This window comes from Sinohyriopsis cumingii, chromosome 10 (assembly GCF_028554795.1).
Source record: "Sinohyriopsis cumingii isolate HCF-2022 chromosome 10, ASM2855479v2, whole genome shotgun sequence".
NCBI lineage: Eukaryota > Metazoa > Mollusca > Bivalvia > Unionida > Unionidae > Sinohyriopsis > Sinohyriopsis cumingii.
Window position 1 is genome coordinate 32,688,018 of NC_142970.1, and position 19,715 is coordinate 32,707,732.

Sequence of the window (19,715 nt, forward strand, 5' to 3'; positions counted from 1 at the left end):
GCTTTGTATAAAGATAACCTAGCTATCCTTCGATTGCGAATCCGAATGAAAGCTTTATATAATGATAACTCCTTCAAAATTAGGATGGCATAACACTGTCAGCGTTTATAACAGAATGGATAAGAAAAATTGACTTAAAATTGCAGCATAATGTCATCATTTATAATTGTTTGCCTTCTCGACCCATCAGTATATACTATCATTTACCCAGTAGGGAAGGCCATGTTGCCTTTGTATATGGATATGAGGCTGTAGCCGTCGCCAAAAAATTGGAACTATTTTTGTGGAGTAACGCTGGAAGAGTAAGGCCAGACAGAATGATAAATAATAATAATGATAATAAATCCATGTTTGTCTGTCTCTATGTATATATGTGTTGGTAACTGCTATATGTAATTGTACGTCATGTCGTCATGATTCTCCACCCTTTCTCGTTATTAGTATTAAAATAGAATACCTATAGAACTAGTATGCATGTACCAGTTGGTAACTTCTATATGTAACCAGCGTGGTAACAGTTGCAACATCATCTCATTATCAAAAAAGTAGCAGTAGTAGTAGTTCAGACGTAGGGGTAGCAATACGGTAGTAGTAGAACTAGTAGTAGCAGCAGTAAGATAGTAGTAGTAGTAAAAGTATATAAGTAGTATAGCAGTACGGTACTAGTAGTAGTAGTAGGAGTAGTAGATGAAGTAGAAATAGTAGTAGTAGAAGCAGCAGCAATAAGACAGTAGTAGTAGTAGCAGCAGCAGTCACATAATAATTGTAGTAGTAGTAGTAAGAGTATATAAGTAGGAATAGCAGTACGGTAGTAGTAGTAGTAGTAGTAGTAATGGTGGTGGCAGCAGTAGCAGTAAACAATGATTGTGAGCTAGCAAAACGGCTCCAGTGCCTCTATGCCGGTGGTCGCGGGTTCGAACCCCAGCGAATCAAACCATAGGTTTATATAAAAATGGTACTTAGCAGCTTCCTGTCACTAACCCTAGTGCTAGACATCAATATAAACTGCCACACTGTATGATGTCTCAGTGCTAGACACCACTATAAACTGCCACACGGCATGATGAATCAGTGCTAGATATCACAACAAGCTGCCATAATGGATGATGCCCAGTGCTAGACATCAATATAAACTGCCACAGGGCATGATACCCCAGTGCTAGACATCACTATAACCTGCTACACGGCATGATGAACCAGTGCTAGACATCACTATAAACTGCCATACTGCCTGATGCCCCAGTGCTAGACATAACTATAAACTGCCACAGGGCATGATGCCCCAGTGCTAGACATCACTATAAACTGCCACACGGCATGATGAATCAGTGCTAGACATCACTATAAACTGCCATAATGCATGATGCCCCAGTGCTTGACATCAATATAAACTGCCACAGGGCATGATGCCCCAGTGTTAGACAACACTATAAACTGCCACACAGCATGATGCCCCAGTGCTAGACATCACTATAAAATGCCATACTGCAGACATCGTAGCGATATGACTAAAATCGTTAAAGCTACGTTAAAATTCCACACCCCAAAACACACTCCCCTGCGTTACCTTTCCAGGGAACTAATTTGACAGGTACATACACCAATGGACTTAGGTAACTACTATTACACATGGATACTTGCATGCCAGCACTACACATTTCCGTTATTGCTTGAATTTATTTTCCAGATTTATTCTCTCTATCAGCCATATTGTTTGCTCATGTAAACCTGGAGAACAAGATATACATATCGTGACTAAAGCCATTTGAATATCCATTGTAGTATTTGTCTGTACACGCCAATAGCTTGCTAGGTAAGGTCAACACTTAACAACATAGCTTGTTGTCATGCAATGATTGGCTGGTTTTGTGTATGATAATAAGACTTGGCTTGGAGACAAGTACAGACATTACAGAGAATACAGTCTGGTTACCTTGGGAAACTTCCATTTTAAGGGATTAATAGATATTCTGTAAGTATCAGTCTACTATTTACTTTTATGAAACATGAATTCCTATTGCGTCAATGTATGAAAATGGAATAACGCTGTACTGAATGTGCAGAGTCCTACATGTACTCAAATCTAGGTCACAAAACACTCTCTGAGAGTTGTACAGTTGATGATACATCGGTAATTAAATTCAGAGTTTTAAATATTCAAAGATACGTTATTGATGTTGCAGAGATTTGTACAGTCTCACTGAGTCAGATGTTCACGTATTAAATCAGTTAACCACACCTAGGTCATTTAATGCGCAGAAAGTAGTTTATTTTTAGCGAGTGCGATTATAAGGTAAAACTATCATGTACACGTCATTTCCTGTGACTGGGAGGTCAATATGAGTAAATGAAGACTCTTTAGCAGAAATCATCACTGGTATTTACACGGATTGCTAACCTCCACTATCATTATACTCACCACTAACACCCCATCTACATTATTTACACACACCACTAACTCTCATCTATAGTTTTTTAAGCCCACCACTAACTTTCCATTTACGGTATTTACGTCCACTACTAACTCCCGATCCACATTATTTACACCCACCACTAACTCCATGTTCAATGTATTTACACATCCCACTAACTCCTCATCTACATTAGTTACACCTACCACTAATTAACTCATATAATTTAGCATTTACCCCTAAAACTGCTCTCCCCATCCACATAATTTACACCCACTAACCCAAATCTATAGTATTTTCCCACCTCGAATTCCCCATCTACAGTATTTATACCCACCACTAACTCCACACCTACATTATTAACACTAACCAATAACTCCCCAAACACAAAAGCACAATGGTTCGTCCAATCATTGTAATCATCAGCAACTCTAATATTCACAATAACACTTAAGATCACACAACACCTTCAAGACCACATACAGCTATTAAGATCACACAAAACTACTAATATCACACACCACCGCTAAGACCATATAAAACTACTAAGATCACACAAAACCACTAAGATCACACAACACTTCTACGATGGCACAAGACTTCTAAGATCACACAAAACTATAAAGATCACACAATACCTCTAAGATCACACAGAAGCACTAAGATTACACAACACCTCAAAGATGCACAATATCATTAAGATCACACAACACCTCTAAAATCACACAACACCTCTAAGATCACACAAAACCACTAAGGTAACACTACACCTCTAAGATCACACACCACCTCTAAGATGCACAAGATCATTAAGATCGCACAACACCTCTAAGATCACATAAAACCACTAAGATCACACAGCACATCTAAGATCACACAACATCTCTAAGATGACATAAAACTACTAAGATCACATAACTCCTCTAAGATCACACAAAACCATTAAGATTACACAACACCTCTAAGATCACACAAAACCACTAAGATTACACAACACCTCTAAGGTGACTAGGGAATTTAAAGATGATTACATTTTGCGTGAAAAAGAGTGTTTTCATTGCAGCTTTGGTAAATTCTTTACACGCCAAAATGTTAATGCCATTTCATTGGTATAGATATTTCATATTACAAGCAAGCTGATATCTGTACAATAATTCATAAACTAAACATCAGTTATTATATTAAATGGATACGGCTAGAATACTCCTGTCAATATTTTGCAGCCCAGTCCTCGTGTCAGCATTGTGGTAGGCTGAAAACTTATTTCACTTGGAGTCATACCCTGGAACACAATCATATAAAAAGATAAAATGGCCACAGGAGGAGAGGAAAAAGTTGGTTACCGTCTTGCCAAGGTTGGGACTCTGACACTAGAAAGCAGTAAGTGATCCATAAGTTACAGATAAAAATCCAGTGAAGTTTGTCAGTAAATATTTTCATACTCTGCATACTGATACTTGCACTATATTCATTACATATTGGAAAATGTCAGTCTCTTTTATACTCATTTGTTTCCTAAGTTGACAAACATAATGGAATATGACAGTTAATAATTTCATATTTTCATAGACTTTGCTACATAAGTCTGGACCGCTTCGGTGGCCTAGTGGTTAGAATGTCCTTATCGGATGCGGGAGGTTGTAGGTCTATCCCCGGCCGACTTAAAAAATGTTACTAACAGCTGCCTCGCTTGGCACTCAGCATTATGAGGTTGGTGTTAGGACTGGTCGGCCTGGTGTCAGGATAATGTGACTGGGTGGGACATCAAGCTACATGTCTGCGGCATGATGCAACATTGCTAGACATCACTATAAACTGTCACACTGCAGACATCGTAGCGATATCACTGAAAAATTGTTAAAGCTACGTTAAAAATCCAAATCACACACACACACACACACAAACACACGCACGCACGCACACACAAGTCTGGCATATTTATTCGAATATTTCAGTGAATACTTTGAATTTCGATCTTAGTTTCATACTCAATTTTTACCTATTGTCGGGCATACTTAATGGAATCTGTCAGTAAACATTTTCATACCCTGCCTACATATGCTTTTAATACATATATTAGAAAGGAAAGACAGGAAAGACCGTGTGTAATAGCAATACAACAGCAAGTGGGAAACGCATCAGAGCTGGCTAAACCTAAATATGAAATTACTAAGTAACCTAAAAACTACAATGTAAAACCATAAGCTCAGGTTTTGGTAATTTGATATTCCAACTGGCTGCAATGCAAGTCTTTTCATTGGGTATGCGTGTAACCTTTCACCATGACGCCTATTGTACTGGCTTTCTGTAAGATGATAAAGTCTAATGGTTATACACAGAACTTGCATTTAGAATTAACATTTTATTGCGCTTTAAAGCGTCAAATCCTGTAGTGTATCAAACAAATATACAAATATAGTATATACAAAGAACAAACCCAAGGACAGTCCGCGTCATAACAAATGCATGTAATCTTTTTCTCTCTTATAAAAGAGATTAATAACTGACACCACTCTTTGTTCAGTGTAGTGTGTGGCTACATAATGTGTATTCATATGCAATATGAACCGACCAATAGCGATTGTGACTGTGTGGTGACAGGTATGAATATGATCCTGTCACTGTTGACAGGTAATCTTACCACCGCAATGCTAGATTTTGTTTTCACCGAGCTTAAAGAATTATTTACCTTTATGTATAGGGTCAAAATTTCTGTCTGTGGAGAGGTATTAGAGTTTTATAATAAAAGGGTCAAATATCTATGTATTCTTTTTCTCGCACGGAAGATTTTCAGACTATCTTTCTTGAGATGATCTCGATCTAAAAGCTATTCTTACGGCGTATAGATATTGTGTACACAAAGAAGACTGGTAACGATGACGACGATTTTGCTGATGATAGAGCATCCCCAGACATATGTGTTGTTTGTCTCTGGCACAAAGGAGATTCAAGAAAACATTGTTCCTTTTAATACAGATTTTATGCATGCGCGTTTTTAAAAGATTAGAAAATAGAAGTCACAAGAATAAAACTTTGTATATGTATGTTTTCAACTGACTAACACCTAAACTGAAAAGTCTCATTTTGTTCATGTTTGAGTAGAATTACGTTGATGAATAATGTAGCCTTCTAGTTAAAGTCTCCAAGAACATGTTTTGCAAGATCGTGCGTAAAAGAAATCCTGTCATCCAATTCAGTATATGGTCAACTTTGTTGGCATAAATCTCAAACTTTGTATTGTTATTAATACTTATTTATCACAGGCATGTGTCCGCAAGAAGGCAACACAAGACTGCATTGATCATTTAATCATATCAGGTGCCAGTTTATTTTTGTATGCTGTATAATACATTCGACGTATGATATACGTAGTCTCCTGTATGATAGCATAACTTAAATTCATTACATTATTAGAACTTTCAGTTTATTGTTTTATAAAATTAAATGCATGATATCTTAAATTTGTCTAATGAATGATTTACATTCCGTTGGAACTAATTGAAATGTCTTGGATATAGGCGATTGTTCCCAATATTGAAAAGAGAATTCAAGTGTGAAGAAAAACTCACTAAAACTTAAATTTAGAAATTTTCTGTACACTAATTAATTAAAAATTTTATATTCGTCAAATATTAACTACAAATTCAGTTAATTGATATAATAAAATAAAATGATATCACAAGATAAATATAATATCATAAAATAAAGAAGAAAAATAAAATAAAATGGCGCCTCATATTGCCAGGTCTAATAAGGTTCGATGACCAAAATGCATTTAACACCTTGACCTCCAGCAGTTCGATGTCGGTTGGACCACAGAGTCTGACGTTTTATCATCAGGACGTCAGCCTCCTGTTGTTCGAACATATCACACACACACACACACACACACACACACAAACACACACACACGCGTGTGTAAGTTATTGATTTATTAAATTGTGATCCGCCCCTGGCATTTATGAACATTGTTTCGAATCTATGTCATCAATTCTATAGATCAGTCAAGAATTTCCACTGATTAATCACTAGCGAAATAAGGAAATAAAGATACAAATATTATGAATTCCCGCTCCGCACCCCCCCCCCCTCCAACCTCTTGATGAAGCCCTTTGAAACTGAAACTTACACCAAGTAGCCTACTATAACCTGGATCGTCATAACGGCATGTGTACACTTTCCATGTGATTTATCTAGTTTTCATAATATCAGTGATACAAATTCGCAATAATCTGTCGAGGTAATTTTTATGAGGCACACACACTGTAATCTATTTAATGCTTGTCTTTGATGCTGTTTTTTTCTTTCTTTCTTTCTTAAACCTATAATTAGGTTGTAAAACAATATTAATTTTTAAATATCAAAATATCCGAAAGATGCCCCTCCCAACTATCTCTGTGTTGGTTGGTCAGGCAGCAGACAAATCTACCTACAGAGTAACATATGGATTACCAAGAACAGAAATGACCTTTGGTAATTATCCCTTCCCCCTCCTGTCTCTCTCTCTCTCTCTCTCTCTGGGCCACCTAACACGCTATTTTTTATACTGAGTCATGGGACTATGTCTCGTCCTATGAATGACGGTAAAAGTTCAATGAAACCGACCAACGGAAATGGTAAAAAGAGTTATTGCTGTAGGATAAGCCTCGTTTCCCTACAGGACACACGGTACTAATGGTATGGAAAAGTGGGAACCAGTCTGGAAATGAGTGAAAATAGTGTATATTGGGTTTGGCTGACCAGGATTGGTTAATAATGCAAGTTATGTTTGAGGGAAAAGAATCTTTTGAGAGATAATCCTAGTTGTAAGTGAGAACATTTAGAGACATTGTTTTATTGATGGAATTTCAGTCATTTAACAGTCTTGATTTTGGAACACTCATTATTAAAATTAGCACCTGATTATCTTGTGCGGAATTGAAAGCACATGTTTCAAACACACGCAGGTCCAAAAAATGCCGCGGCTCATATCCGTTCCTTACTATAGAAGCTGACATCCAGGTTTCATCTGTACTGATAAATACAGGTTTGATCATGAGCACTCAAAATCTTTTAGTTATTGAATTTTTAATATCATGGTGTTTGCATAGGTTTACTATGGAAACTGAATTAGTACCATGAGTCCTTTAAAGGAAAATTTATACATCTCGTGGTATATCAGTAACAAGGCGTACACACACAATCTATCTCTGTCTGTCTGTCTGTCTGTTTGTCTATGTATGTATGTATGTACGTATGTATTGTATGTATGTATGTATGTATGTATGCTGTTGTCTTTTGATGTACAAAGTGGTGTATACATTGACCAATGAATGGAAACGAGGCTTTCTTTACTTACTATTGCTAATCACATTCAGACTGTTTTTATCCTCCTTACCACCCACCCCTCTCTCTCTCTCTCTCTCTCTCTCTCTCTCTCTCTCTTTGCTGGTCTGTTTGTTGGCCAGTTTCATCATCAAAGGTCCACATACATCGTAGCATGCCACGGGCAAAAATCTGCTAAGTTCCATTTTATGGATTTTTGTTTCTGTGTTTTGCAACTGTTCTCGATCGAGAGAGAGAGAGAGAGCACTATAGAATGTAATCGAATCTGCGTGTAGACAAACCAAGGGTGGTGGAGTGGTTGGGAACTGACTGTAAGATTGGTTCGTTGTCCGTCTCGGTTTATTGGTGGAATAAGTATTTTTACCACCAGAGAGAGAGAGAGAGCAGAGTACAGTAGTATGTGTGTCACAGAGCGATAGACTGATTTAAGAAATTGTGTTTGCCTGAAATGAGCGAATACAGGATATATTTCGTCGAGTGGAAGAAAAACTCTGGATTTTCACCCACCAGATAAAATATATCCGTTACTCACTCGCTTCAACAAATTTCCGTCTTGTGTATGCTCAAATGTGTTAGTTAAAAATATGTATCACAGACTGATAGCATATATCGTACTGCATCCATGGCAACAAACTCAGCGGTTTACAGTTTAAATTCTACTATGTTTTCTGCATATTTATACAGGAAATATCAGTAGGAATCTAATTCTGCTTCCTAATTCAAGGCAAAACAACACAATACAAAACAATGAAGAAAAAATGTATGCATATTAATTTTATTTTGAATTTGGTTTTTCTGGTTGTTGTTCGTGCATGCTTACTGCTGCATTATTTAAGGACCGCTCAGGTGGCCTAGTGGTTAGAGCTTCTGCCTCGGATGCGGGAAGTCGCGGGTTCGAGCCCCGGTCGAGTTATACCAAAGACTTATAAAAAATGGTACTAGCAACTGCCTCGCTAGGCGCTCAGCATTAAGAGATTATTGTTAGGACTGGTCAACCTGGTGTCAGGATAATGTGACTGGGTGGGACATCGTGCTACATGGCTGCGACATGATGCCCCAGTGCTAGACATCACTATAAACTGTCACACTGCAGACATTGTTGCGATATGACTGAAGAATTGTTAAAGCTACATTAAAAGTCCAAATCACACACACACACACACACACACACACACACACTTCAAGCTTAAAATATGATCGAATATATATTCAGTGAAATATCACAAATGTTTCATTTAGAAAAATTAGTAATTCATGGCTCTGAATGAAATAAAGTATATGTATGCGTATGCCACCAACCCCATAAAATTCTGTTAGATTATCTCATCTCGAGACGATATTGTAACTTAGTAACATTGTAGATACATCTCATGGAAAGTGTAATAACGACCCGGGTTGATCTAGGTTACTTGTGTAAGGTCAGTTTGAAGATTTCCATCCTTTCAAAATGCATTTCCTCTCACTCTCCATAAGCTCCAAGTTTTTTTCTCTCCCCTAAATAATATGGGAAATCAGAGGAAATTCAGATCAAATTCATTTCTAAATCGGTAAATATGAGGAAATTCTGATCAAGTTCATTTTTAAATCGTTAAATATTAATTACTTTTCTTTCTGTTTTATTATTTTATAAATGATTTCATAAATGAAAATTCATAACTTATCAAGATAAATAATCAACCGTGGAAACAATAATTATATGCGTAGTCATACCAACAGTATTGGTATATTAAATTGCTTCACACCGACACTTTAAAAGTCAAGTTAATTTTAATATATGTGATATATCTATGTATCTATCTATCCCGGCTTATAGCCTTCGTTATCTTGAAAGAATCAAACTCACGTGGTCATTGCTTGGAAATAAATTGTATTTTTTCGGGCCATATTTGTGCTATAAAAGATTACTTCATTCCTGCTGCAAAAAAGACCGCAAAAAGGAAACTTACTGACAGGTAATAGACAAAACTCAAATATCAACTTCGGTGCGATTAGCAATTATAAGTGTTGAATCTCTCAGGCAATAGATTGATCTTTCTCAAAAGGATGAAACTCTGTTGACTGCTGTACCAAATTATTCAGAACCCATGCATTATATATAGAAAAATATCGCATTTATTCAAAGAAGCAATGGGTTCAAAATGATGAAACAAGGAAGTAATGTTTCAATTTATCGACACATTATTTTTGTAATAACGATATTGTCTGGTTTCACACATAATAATAATTCCATTAAATAAGATATGTCGCTATTTCGATTTAGTACTTCTTTTATAATATATATCACGTAAAGGGCACCGTAGTTTTACAAACATATAGGTAAGAAAGATTTCGTATGCATAAGAAAAGTATCGCGTCAGTTACCCTTTGTCGCGGGGATTCGGAACAGTGGCTATATCTGTTTGACAGCGTATTCCCGTATTTACCGCAGTGTAAAGCCGTAGATGTTTCAACAGTTGTAAACAGATGACGTTTACATGTGTTCATTTCTCACGGGTCGCTCTACACGAAATCGTAGCTTCCCCTTTTGTTGATTGGTTTTACTATCTACTATATTGATGGAATCGGGGGATTAATATTGACTGATGTATAGAGTAGCTCCTTAATCGAGACTGAAAAAGAAACGAAATGAGAAACATAATTATGTAGTGATATTTGCAGAATGGTCTGCAAATATGGCAGGCAGACGAATAAGTATCATCCATTATGTCCTAAACTTCTTCAGCTGGAAATCTGTTGATTCAAAGACTTATTTTTTTATTTTATTTTATTTTTTTGCTTCTTTTATTACGGTGATATGACCTATCACGAATCAAGAGAAAAAACGTAACAAAATGTTGTTGTTGGGTTTAACGCCATTTTTTAGCACACGATAGGCTATGCATGGCGGACAGTATTAATGGTGGAGGAAAAACCCGGGAAAACCCCGGGAAGAACCACCGACCCACGAGAAGCTACTGGCAAGCTTTCTCACATACCCACATTGGCCGAATCCTAGACTCGAACTCACGCAGACAGAGGTGAGATGGCAGTGATCCCTAACGGAGAGCGCTTTAGACCACTCGGCCACTCGGGACCCCGTAACAAAATGTGATTTAAATTTGAAATAGAAGGGTCATTTGAACTTTATTTTAAAAGACAAGTTTAAAATGTATAAGGGATGAAGATTATACGGGATTTTATTGACGAGTCACATCTTTGCTTGTACTATCGTTAACGTATAACTGGAAATAATGTATGTATGTATTGTATGTATGATTTTGATTTTTAACGTAGCTTAAAACAATTTTTCAGTCATATCGCTACGATGTCTGCAGTGAGGTAGTTTATAGTGATGTCTAGCGCTAGGGCATAATGTCGAAGACATGTAGCATGATGTCTCACACAGTTACATTATCCTGACACCAGGCAGACCAGTTAACACTAACCTCATAATGCTGAGTGCCTAGCGAAGCAGCTGTTAGTATCATATTTTTGGCAAGTCTTTATTATGATTCGGCCGGGGTTCGCACCCGCGACCTCGATCATCAGATGTGGACACTCTAACCATTAGGCCACCACATCGGTCAGTGATTTTAAAGATATGATTCAGTATTAAGATGTGATGCATGATGACAACGGCTGTAGTATACGGTCAAATACCGCAGTGATAGGCACGACGCGGTAATAGGGCGTCGTATTATCAATCGAATTCATCAGTACTTGTTAATTTCTGAGTTATGGGACGGGGTGGTAGCTTGACTCGATAATAGGACGTCCTTGTCTCAATCGAATCAACTTTATCATTACCTTTGTTCCTGAGCTATGGGACTAGACATTACACATCCACGCTTAGGTGACAACAAGAATAACAAAATGACAAAATGTGTTCGCTTGGCTGTAAATTTCCTTCGCTGTTTGAAGTGTCTGGAAGAGGCTTTTGCCTAAATTTAGACATTATTTTAATTTGCAATTTAACTTGTTTAAGTTGAAGTTTTGTATTATGTACCCTGCAATATATTGCAAAACTTTACATTTATACCAAGACTGATTGTAATTTGTTGTATCAATAGTTTGCTCATTTATAAAGCTTACCTAGAATGAACAATTCCAGCATAAAGTTTCTTAATCACAGTGTATGTAGTTTTATGGAATTATTGTCAAACGTTGTGATTTAACTTGAAACAGGCCCATAACTCTTGAGATGAGTATAATAGCGTCTCAATCGGATGATTATGTGCACATGAAATACTGTGTAATATCCAACTGGAATTTCAAAACCCTTATATATGCCGTTGATAATACCTACGAATTTATATTTATGGTTCTCGCATCTTAATTACGGATATAAATGTTGACGCTTTTTTAAGAGGACGTGTAAAAATTTATACAATGTAGCGTTACTGGAGAACGATCCACTGAGAAAGTGTATTTTGCAATAATCACGGGGCATCTCAAAATTCTCTCTCTCTCTCTCCAAAGAAACTTGCAGACACTGTTCATTTTACTTGTCAAAGAGGTACGGAAAAATGTGAAGAAAATGAAGAAAAAGAATATAATTGTTGGTAATAAAGTACCCGTTATCAAATACGAACGCTGTTTTGTGAAGAAAAAATAACTTCCTGAAAATTTGTCGCGATTTTTAAATTTAAATTTTTTTTTACTGATAGTTGATTTACTTTTCTGGCGGCGATGTCTCACATGGACAATTAGGTGATGTCGCATGTCCGGACTAAATGATCACATTGCTACACATTTGACATGTAACGGACATGTGTTTATCACTGTTGAGTTTCAAATCATTTATTAGAATAACTGTGTTTGGTAAATTCTTGGCAAAGTATTTTTGTTATTTTTTGTTTAATCGACATCGCTAATTTCATCAGCGTTAGTAATTTTCAGTTTCTTTTCTGAAAAGCGAGTGGATCGTGTCGATGCAATACGCTTTGATACAATCTTTTTTTCAAGAGAAAGTCTCTTTTCAGGATAAAAGTGCAGTTTTCGTGTGGAATTACCTTATTTCACGAAAAAGAGCCTGTAAACGTGGAATAAAAATGTTAATCTGCTTGAAAATGGGGAATTTTTTCATACAATGTAATTTCTGCACGTAAAAGTATTAATCTTCCTTAAGACCTGTGATTTTTTTTTCGTGAATATGGCGAACTCATCATAACAAGTTATTCATGAAAATCTTTTATTTTTTATGTATACGGCCAGGATGCACACGTTTAAAGTGAATAAAGGGAGATTACTTTCCTCCCAAGAAAATCATTTTCTTTGCGAAAAGTTGTCTTCGTGAAGACTCGCTACGACAATAACATACACGTCGTTTGCTTCATTGATTCTTTACTTTTCACTGACATGATAAAATGGTGCAAGACTTTCCTTTATAGAGAAATAAAACTCGACACATATCGATAATAATATATTTAGAGCTCTGATCTTCAAGCTTGGGAAATAGTTTTCATGGAAACGGATTTAAATCAACATAAGACCCACTACATAAAAAGTGATAACCCCAGAGACATTCAAGGTGTTATGGTTTAAATGTCTTTGCAAATTATTACTTCGATCGTTTCAAATGTTTATCAGGAGTTTGCACATAACAACAATGATAAAATTTGGTAAAGCTGACGATGCATTCATGTTTTATATTCCCAGAGAGTTTGTGTTGTACAGTTGAAGACGCGCGCTCCTTCAAAACTCGAAACAAATTCTGTCAGAATAAATCGCTACCGCTGTTTTGACCCTTTTGTCATGTAAACTTTAGTACATCGGGCTTCGCGGATTTGTAAATACATGTAAGTACGTTTCTCCATGCTGCATGTTTCCGCCAGCGTTCTTGTCAGTGCAGACGTCATAATCCAAGGCAGGCATCCCAATGTGAGAAAATGCAGCAGACAAGTAAATGAATGAAGACATATACACGGATTTTCATTGAAATACTCAGGGTAGCACATACATATAGGGTAACGACTAAATGTCGGGTATGACAGGGAAATGTTAGATGAATGATTTATTATTATTATTATTATTATTTAAATTTAGTTCACCTGACCCTCCTCCCCGTTTGCATGACCAACACTAATAATATGGTTAAACAACGTTTCAAAGAATGAGAGAAATTGCATTCATCAGGATAAATGGTTTATATTATCGAGAATTTTTTCCAAGCCTTTATTGGATCTTGAAACAAAATTGAGATTTTTAAGTGATAATGTTATAGTTGTAAATTAGCGAAGTGTTTTTCTAATTTTGTTATGGCTTTTTTAAGAAATGGAAGTTAAGTATATTGGGTTTGATTTAGTGTGCGATCATACTTTATTTATAGTTGTACTCGTTAAAATCGACAGCCATTATTCTGTTTGCAAAGCCGGTAGTCTATCCACCATTTACTAGTTACGACTCGAATCCTAGTTTTTTGTGTATAAAGAATACAATATTTTCCCCCTCATTTTTGTGCAGTCCCGTTTTGTGTACAGTTGTTACGTGATATTGGGATGAAGACATTTACTCTGTAGCTTTCAAGAAATGACCCAGAGACTGAGTTACTTAATGTAAGAATGGACCTCATGTCTTAATTTGTCTTGTCCATTTTGGAGGAGTATACGAGTAATACACACGCACGATTGCACGTACGTAACATGATTAAAAATGAGGGACAATAGCAGTTTCCACATAGAGCCTGTTAACACACTATTGTTGGTATCTTCAGTTTATTACAATACTGTACAGAACTATAATAGCGTGATTACTAGATCTATGTGATGTCTGCTGTAAATCTCTCTTGTAATAATAATAAAATGATGACGCCATTACGAAGGTTGTAATGGTCAGTTATTTGGTATTTAAATTATACGTGTATAGTATTTTTGTGTAGATGTGTGTCTACGTTTATATTATGCATTATTTTAATGTTTACATCACGTAAATGTACAAGTTATTTTAGTATTTTAACAAGAATATATCTATGTAAATTTAGCAATATACACGACGACAACCGCTACGACCATTGCAATTTTTTGACAGTTAAATTTAGAACAATAGAATAAGTATAATAAATTTAACAGTAATGAATTTTTGAAGTCATAAATATAATTATTTAAATTATTATTAATGTATTAATACTTACACACTGCAAATGTACAAGTTATTTTAGTATTTTATTAAGAATATATCTATGTAAATTTAGTAATATACACGACGACAACCGCTACGACCATTGCAAGTTTTTGACAGTTAAATTTAGAACAATAGAATAAGTATAATAAATGTAACAGGGATGAATTTCTAAAGTCATAAATATAATTATTTAAATCACTATTAATGTATTAATACCTTCACGCATTGCAAATGTACAAGTTATTTCATATTTTAATATAATTCTATATGTTTAATATTTTTGTGTAGATGTGTATTAATGTTTAAATCACTTTATTTCCACAGCCGACGAGTCCCCCTTCTACATCTCTATTGTCGTCTGCCAAGACAAGATAGTCGTCCTAGACTTCGATACGTATAAAGTCAAGATCTATCGACTGCAAGACGGAAAATTCCTGGCATCGTCAGGCACACTGGAGTCAGGACCACGTGACATGTGTCTGATGAACGCCATGATAGTTTGTGTACTTCATGAAGACGGTCTGATAAATATGGTGTCCATTCAGTCTACAGACATGTCACCTGTTATTAAAACGACCAGGAGCTTATGTATACAGGGAGTATTGGATGAATATCATGGTGTTGTCAGATTCCAGGATAATCTTGTTGTCAGTGGTGAAAAACATGGCAGGATGTACTGGCGTATCGTGTCACTTGATGACGGTCATGTTGAGACGAGTCACCAGATTTGTAAAAGGGTCGAATGGAGTTTGAGTAGAGAGAGTAAAGTGACAACAAAAGACAACATCATTTATGTCGCGTGTAATGCTGGTTTTGAATCCCCTGATAATGGTGTGTATGGATTCGACATTTTGAATCCCAGTCAATGTAAATATACATACAAACATCAACGTCTACAAAGTCCGAGATCAATCGTTATAAATGAGGACGGGAATATTTTCGTATGTAACTATGGAATCCCTGATGACTGTATTCATCAACTTACAGCTTCATGTCAACTTGTCGCCATTTTCAAACAGGGAATTCCACTGAATCTCCAAGCCATATTCTGGGACAATGGACGTCTGTATGCCACATGCATGGGGCGTAGTGACATTACTGTATTCCAACCCGTGTATCAAGGTAATTCATATTTCTTATATTTTGTTGACATAAAAAAACTTTTAATGACGTCATAAATAAAATTACAAACTTCATTTATTGACAATTCTCAAAGATTTCATCTTAAATTTAGGAAACAAAATGTAAACACGACAGTTTCTTCATGCAGAGCTGTCATGCTGAGGTGAAGTTAGATATAAATAAAAAGTATTTGTTGTTATAAAATTTATATTAAGTTCACTTTAATACTCTTAAGTGATATACATTTATTTATACTATTTATTTATAATATATTCATTTATATGTAAATAAAAATAACACAATTTTGATAGACAAAATTTATCAACTGCTGAAGGACGACGACATTGTGTACCGAGTTTATCCACCAGGTGTCGCTTTCATTCCCAGCGCGTGAAATTCAGATACAAAGATGGCCGTTGGATGTCTTCACCTGTAATGTATACCGTATTTCTTGACACGCTTTTAGAATTATTTACCAAGACTATTCATATATTGTTTAACCATGTCTACATGTCCAACAATGTCTACAAATGCATCCGTATTTTAAAAATGAATTTATATTTATTTATATTTTCTATTTATAAATTTTTTGTAATTGAAATTTAAAGCACAACAACTGACATTGAAAAAAGCTGTTTTTAAAACCCAGCGGAAGATGTTGCCAACAATCAGACAGGTACTCACTGTCCTTTCCGGGTTTCCGTTTGCAAGAAAAACTTCCAACATTATGAATGCTTAGTTTTAATATTTCTAACATCATTTGTAACAAGAATGGAGCAAAAAGGAAAAAAGTGTATTTATATAAGCGTGTACTAAAGCAATACAATTCCCAAAGTTACGAAAATGAAAGAAATTATTTATCTACGATGCCGAACAATATCTCATTTGTCTGATAAACCTTGGACTCACCCACTTACATATTATTCCTTATTAGTAAGGAAAATCCTATGTAGTGCTATGGTGATGTCAACGTGGTTATATATTTGAAATTAATGAATGAAATGAGCAAATTTTGTACATTTGTTTCTAAGACTACGTCCTTTATTCTGCCCCCTCCTCGTTTTTAATCAGTTAAATGTGTAGTTGGATGTAGAGGAAAATCATCAATACTTTTAAACTTTTTCATCTTGTTACATTTTTGTCTAAAATAATCTTTTTCTGTGTGCATTGGAAATTGTGAAATAATAATTGACACTGTACATTTGTCACATTACATAAGGAAAATGTAAGCTTCTAATTTACCAAAAAATAATGCAATATTGGTTTATGAGACAATTTAGCTTTATGATGCAAAACATATATTGTTTAATTTTCAAAAAGAACAAGAATAATTGTTTTCAAGCTAGATGACAGCATCCCCCCCACTGGAAAATTATCATAATATTGCAGTGTGGTGGCAAAAAAAAAGTTTGAAAATGTGGGGAATAACTTTATGTAGATAAAACAAACCTAAACAAAATACTGCAAAATCAAGTCTGATTCTCGTTAAGGTGATTTTTTGTGAATTAATTGGGATTGAGCCCAGTAATCTCAAATCACGTTGAGGAAGACACTGAAGCAATTTGAAAACACACACACGCAGACACACACACACACACACACACTTTCATTAGGTTGAATATTAGGCCATATTATTAATGAAAATCACATATATTTTGAATATGAACAGGATAACAGTGCTAGAGCCAACTATGTCAGTCAGGTTCGAAATTTGGAATTGATGAATGAAATTAGTAATCTTTTTGCATTTTTTGTATGATGTTTTTCTGGTTTTATTTGTGTTTGTTTTAATTAAATCTGTAGCCGGATATATTTTTGATAGATAGAGAAATCATACTTTTTTAAAACTTTATCAGCCTAGATACAAGTGTCATTTTTGTACTCTCCCCCTCCCACCACATAAACGAGAGAACCATCATATAATTTTGCAGTGGGGTGGCGAAAACAGTTACGAAGGAAAAGGAAGAAAGAAAAGAATATCCACCCCACCCACTTGTATAGATTTTATTTACAGATTTATTAAGTTTGAAAACGTGAGAACTAATTTTATGAAAATAAAACAAACATAATTAAATGAAATATTGTAAAGTTAAGTCTGACTGCTATTAAGTTGATTTTTATTACATGTAATTGGGGTTGAACCCAGTAGCCTCAAATCTTGTTGAGCAAGACATTCAAGCTATTTCAAAACACCCCCACAGTCATTCTGAGATGTTCTCAATACTTGGCAGGTTGAACAAGAAAGAACAGTCTTATCTGGAGTTTATCGAAATACTTTAAGACAGTAGAGCCCCTGATGTCTTATGAAAATTGAATTGTTCCCAGACATATTTTACTGTAATCTTTAGTTTGTACAGATTTTAATAAATATCTCATGTTGTATTGCTAATTAGTTGGGACAATTTTTTTTTTTTACTGTAGGAAGTCATAAAACTTCAGAAGTCCTAGTGAGTGATGAAAGAAAACAACCTGTCACTGAGGAGACAGCCATACAGATAGGACAGGGAAATGTAGTAGTAAGTACCTCATACATTCATTTTATATAGTTTACCACACTGTACTGGTGGATCACTTCCATTATGACTCGTATCACAATACAGAATTTCTGAAGTGTGATATGCATTGATGATACAATTTTAATACTATTCAAGCATTTTTACTTTTGAATCAGGGTCTATTCTACAGTAGAATGAAAAGTTAGGGGGAGATGTAATTTCCCTCAATATTTGAAAGTCAGGGAAACGTTTAAAAAATATCACAGGTTGTAAATAAAGACATAAAGGTGGAGCTGGAAAATAAGGAGCTTGCTTGTATTCAGGGCCATATAGAGAGCGATCACAGGCCCTGGGGTGAGAAACATCTGGGCCTCTCATAGTTCTTGTTCAAACAAAATGTTTCTTTTGTAAAATTAAAAAGTGTTGTTTGGATCTGGTCCCCCTTAAGGGCCCCGGGGATATATCCCCAGTTGCCCCCCCTCCCCTTGTCGGTCTTGTTTGTTTTTTATATGGTCAATTTGTTGGTATGACTTATATAGCATTCTGATGGTCTATGGTCTATTTATAAACCAGATAATATGGGATGGCCCATTTTCCATAAGTTGATGCTACTCCTAAACTTCATAGAGAATTACCATGAATGTTTACTAACACATTCATATATCATAATGCTCTGATGGCCTAGTGGTTAGAGCATCCGCTTCAGAAATGGGAGGTTGTGGGTTCGAACCCCAGCTGAGTCATACCAAAGAATTACAAAAATGGTACTAACAGCTGCCTCCCTAGGCACTCAGCATTAAGAGGTTAGTGTTAGGACTGGTTGGCCTGGTGTCAGGATAATGTGACTGGGTGGGTCATCATGCTACATGTCTGCGGCATGATGCCCCAGTGCTAGGCATCACTGTAAACTGCCACACTGCAGACATCAAAGTGATATGACTGAAAAATAGTTACAGCGACATTAAAAATCCTAGTCACCACACACACACATACACACACACATATATGCCAAGATATAGTTGATCTTAGTGATTGGAATCAGTCAGAACTTCATAATAATCGGTTCCACTTAACAAACTGGTAATCGATTAGAATTGGTTACTAAAAGCAAGTTTTAATTTGTGTTTGTTATACAGTTATATCTTTGAGCAAGGGTTCTAGATGTTAATAAATGTACAGGATTAATCTCTTTTAATGACATGTATACTTTAACCTGATAAGAATATTACATTTTTTCTATTGTGTTGTGTGCTGTTTTTGTTCT

The 19,715-nt window shown here is 35.6% G+C and overlaps 1 protein-coding gene across 2 annotated transcripts in view; it reads left to right on the top strand.

The window, feature by feature from the left end:
* Nucleotides 1–1,858: 1,858 nt before the first annotated feature.
* Nucleotides 1,859–19,715, top strand: part of LOC149789852 (uncharacterized) — a 90,235-nt gene continuing 72,378 nt past the window's right edge. Inside the window, exons 1-4 of one of the 2 annotated variants that reach the window (XM_089971836.1) lie at nucleotides 1,859–1,972; nucleotides 3,635–3,791; nucleotides 15,159–15,956; nucleotides 18,378–18,472. In XM_089971836.1, coding sequence (XP_089827962.1) covers nucleotides 3,722–3,791; nucleotides 15,159–15,956; nucleotides 18,378–18,472 — 963 coding nt within the window. In that variant the 5' untranslated portion in view covers nucleotides 1,859–1,972; nucleotides 3,635–3,721. The remainder of the gene's footprint in view (nucleotides 1,973–3,634; nucleotides 3,792–15,158; nucleotides 15,957–18,377; nucleotides 18,473–19,715) is intronic. The other variant, XM_089971837.1, reaches the window with a different exon arrangement.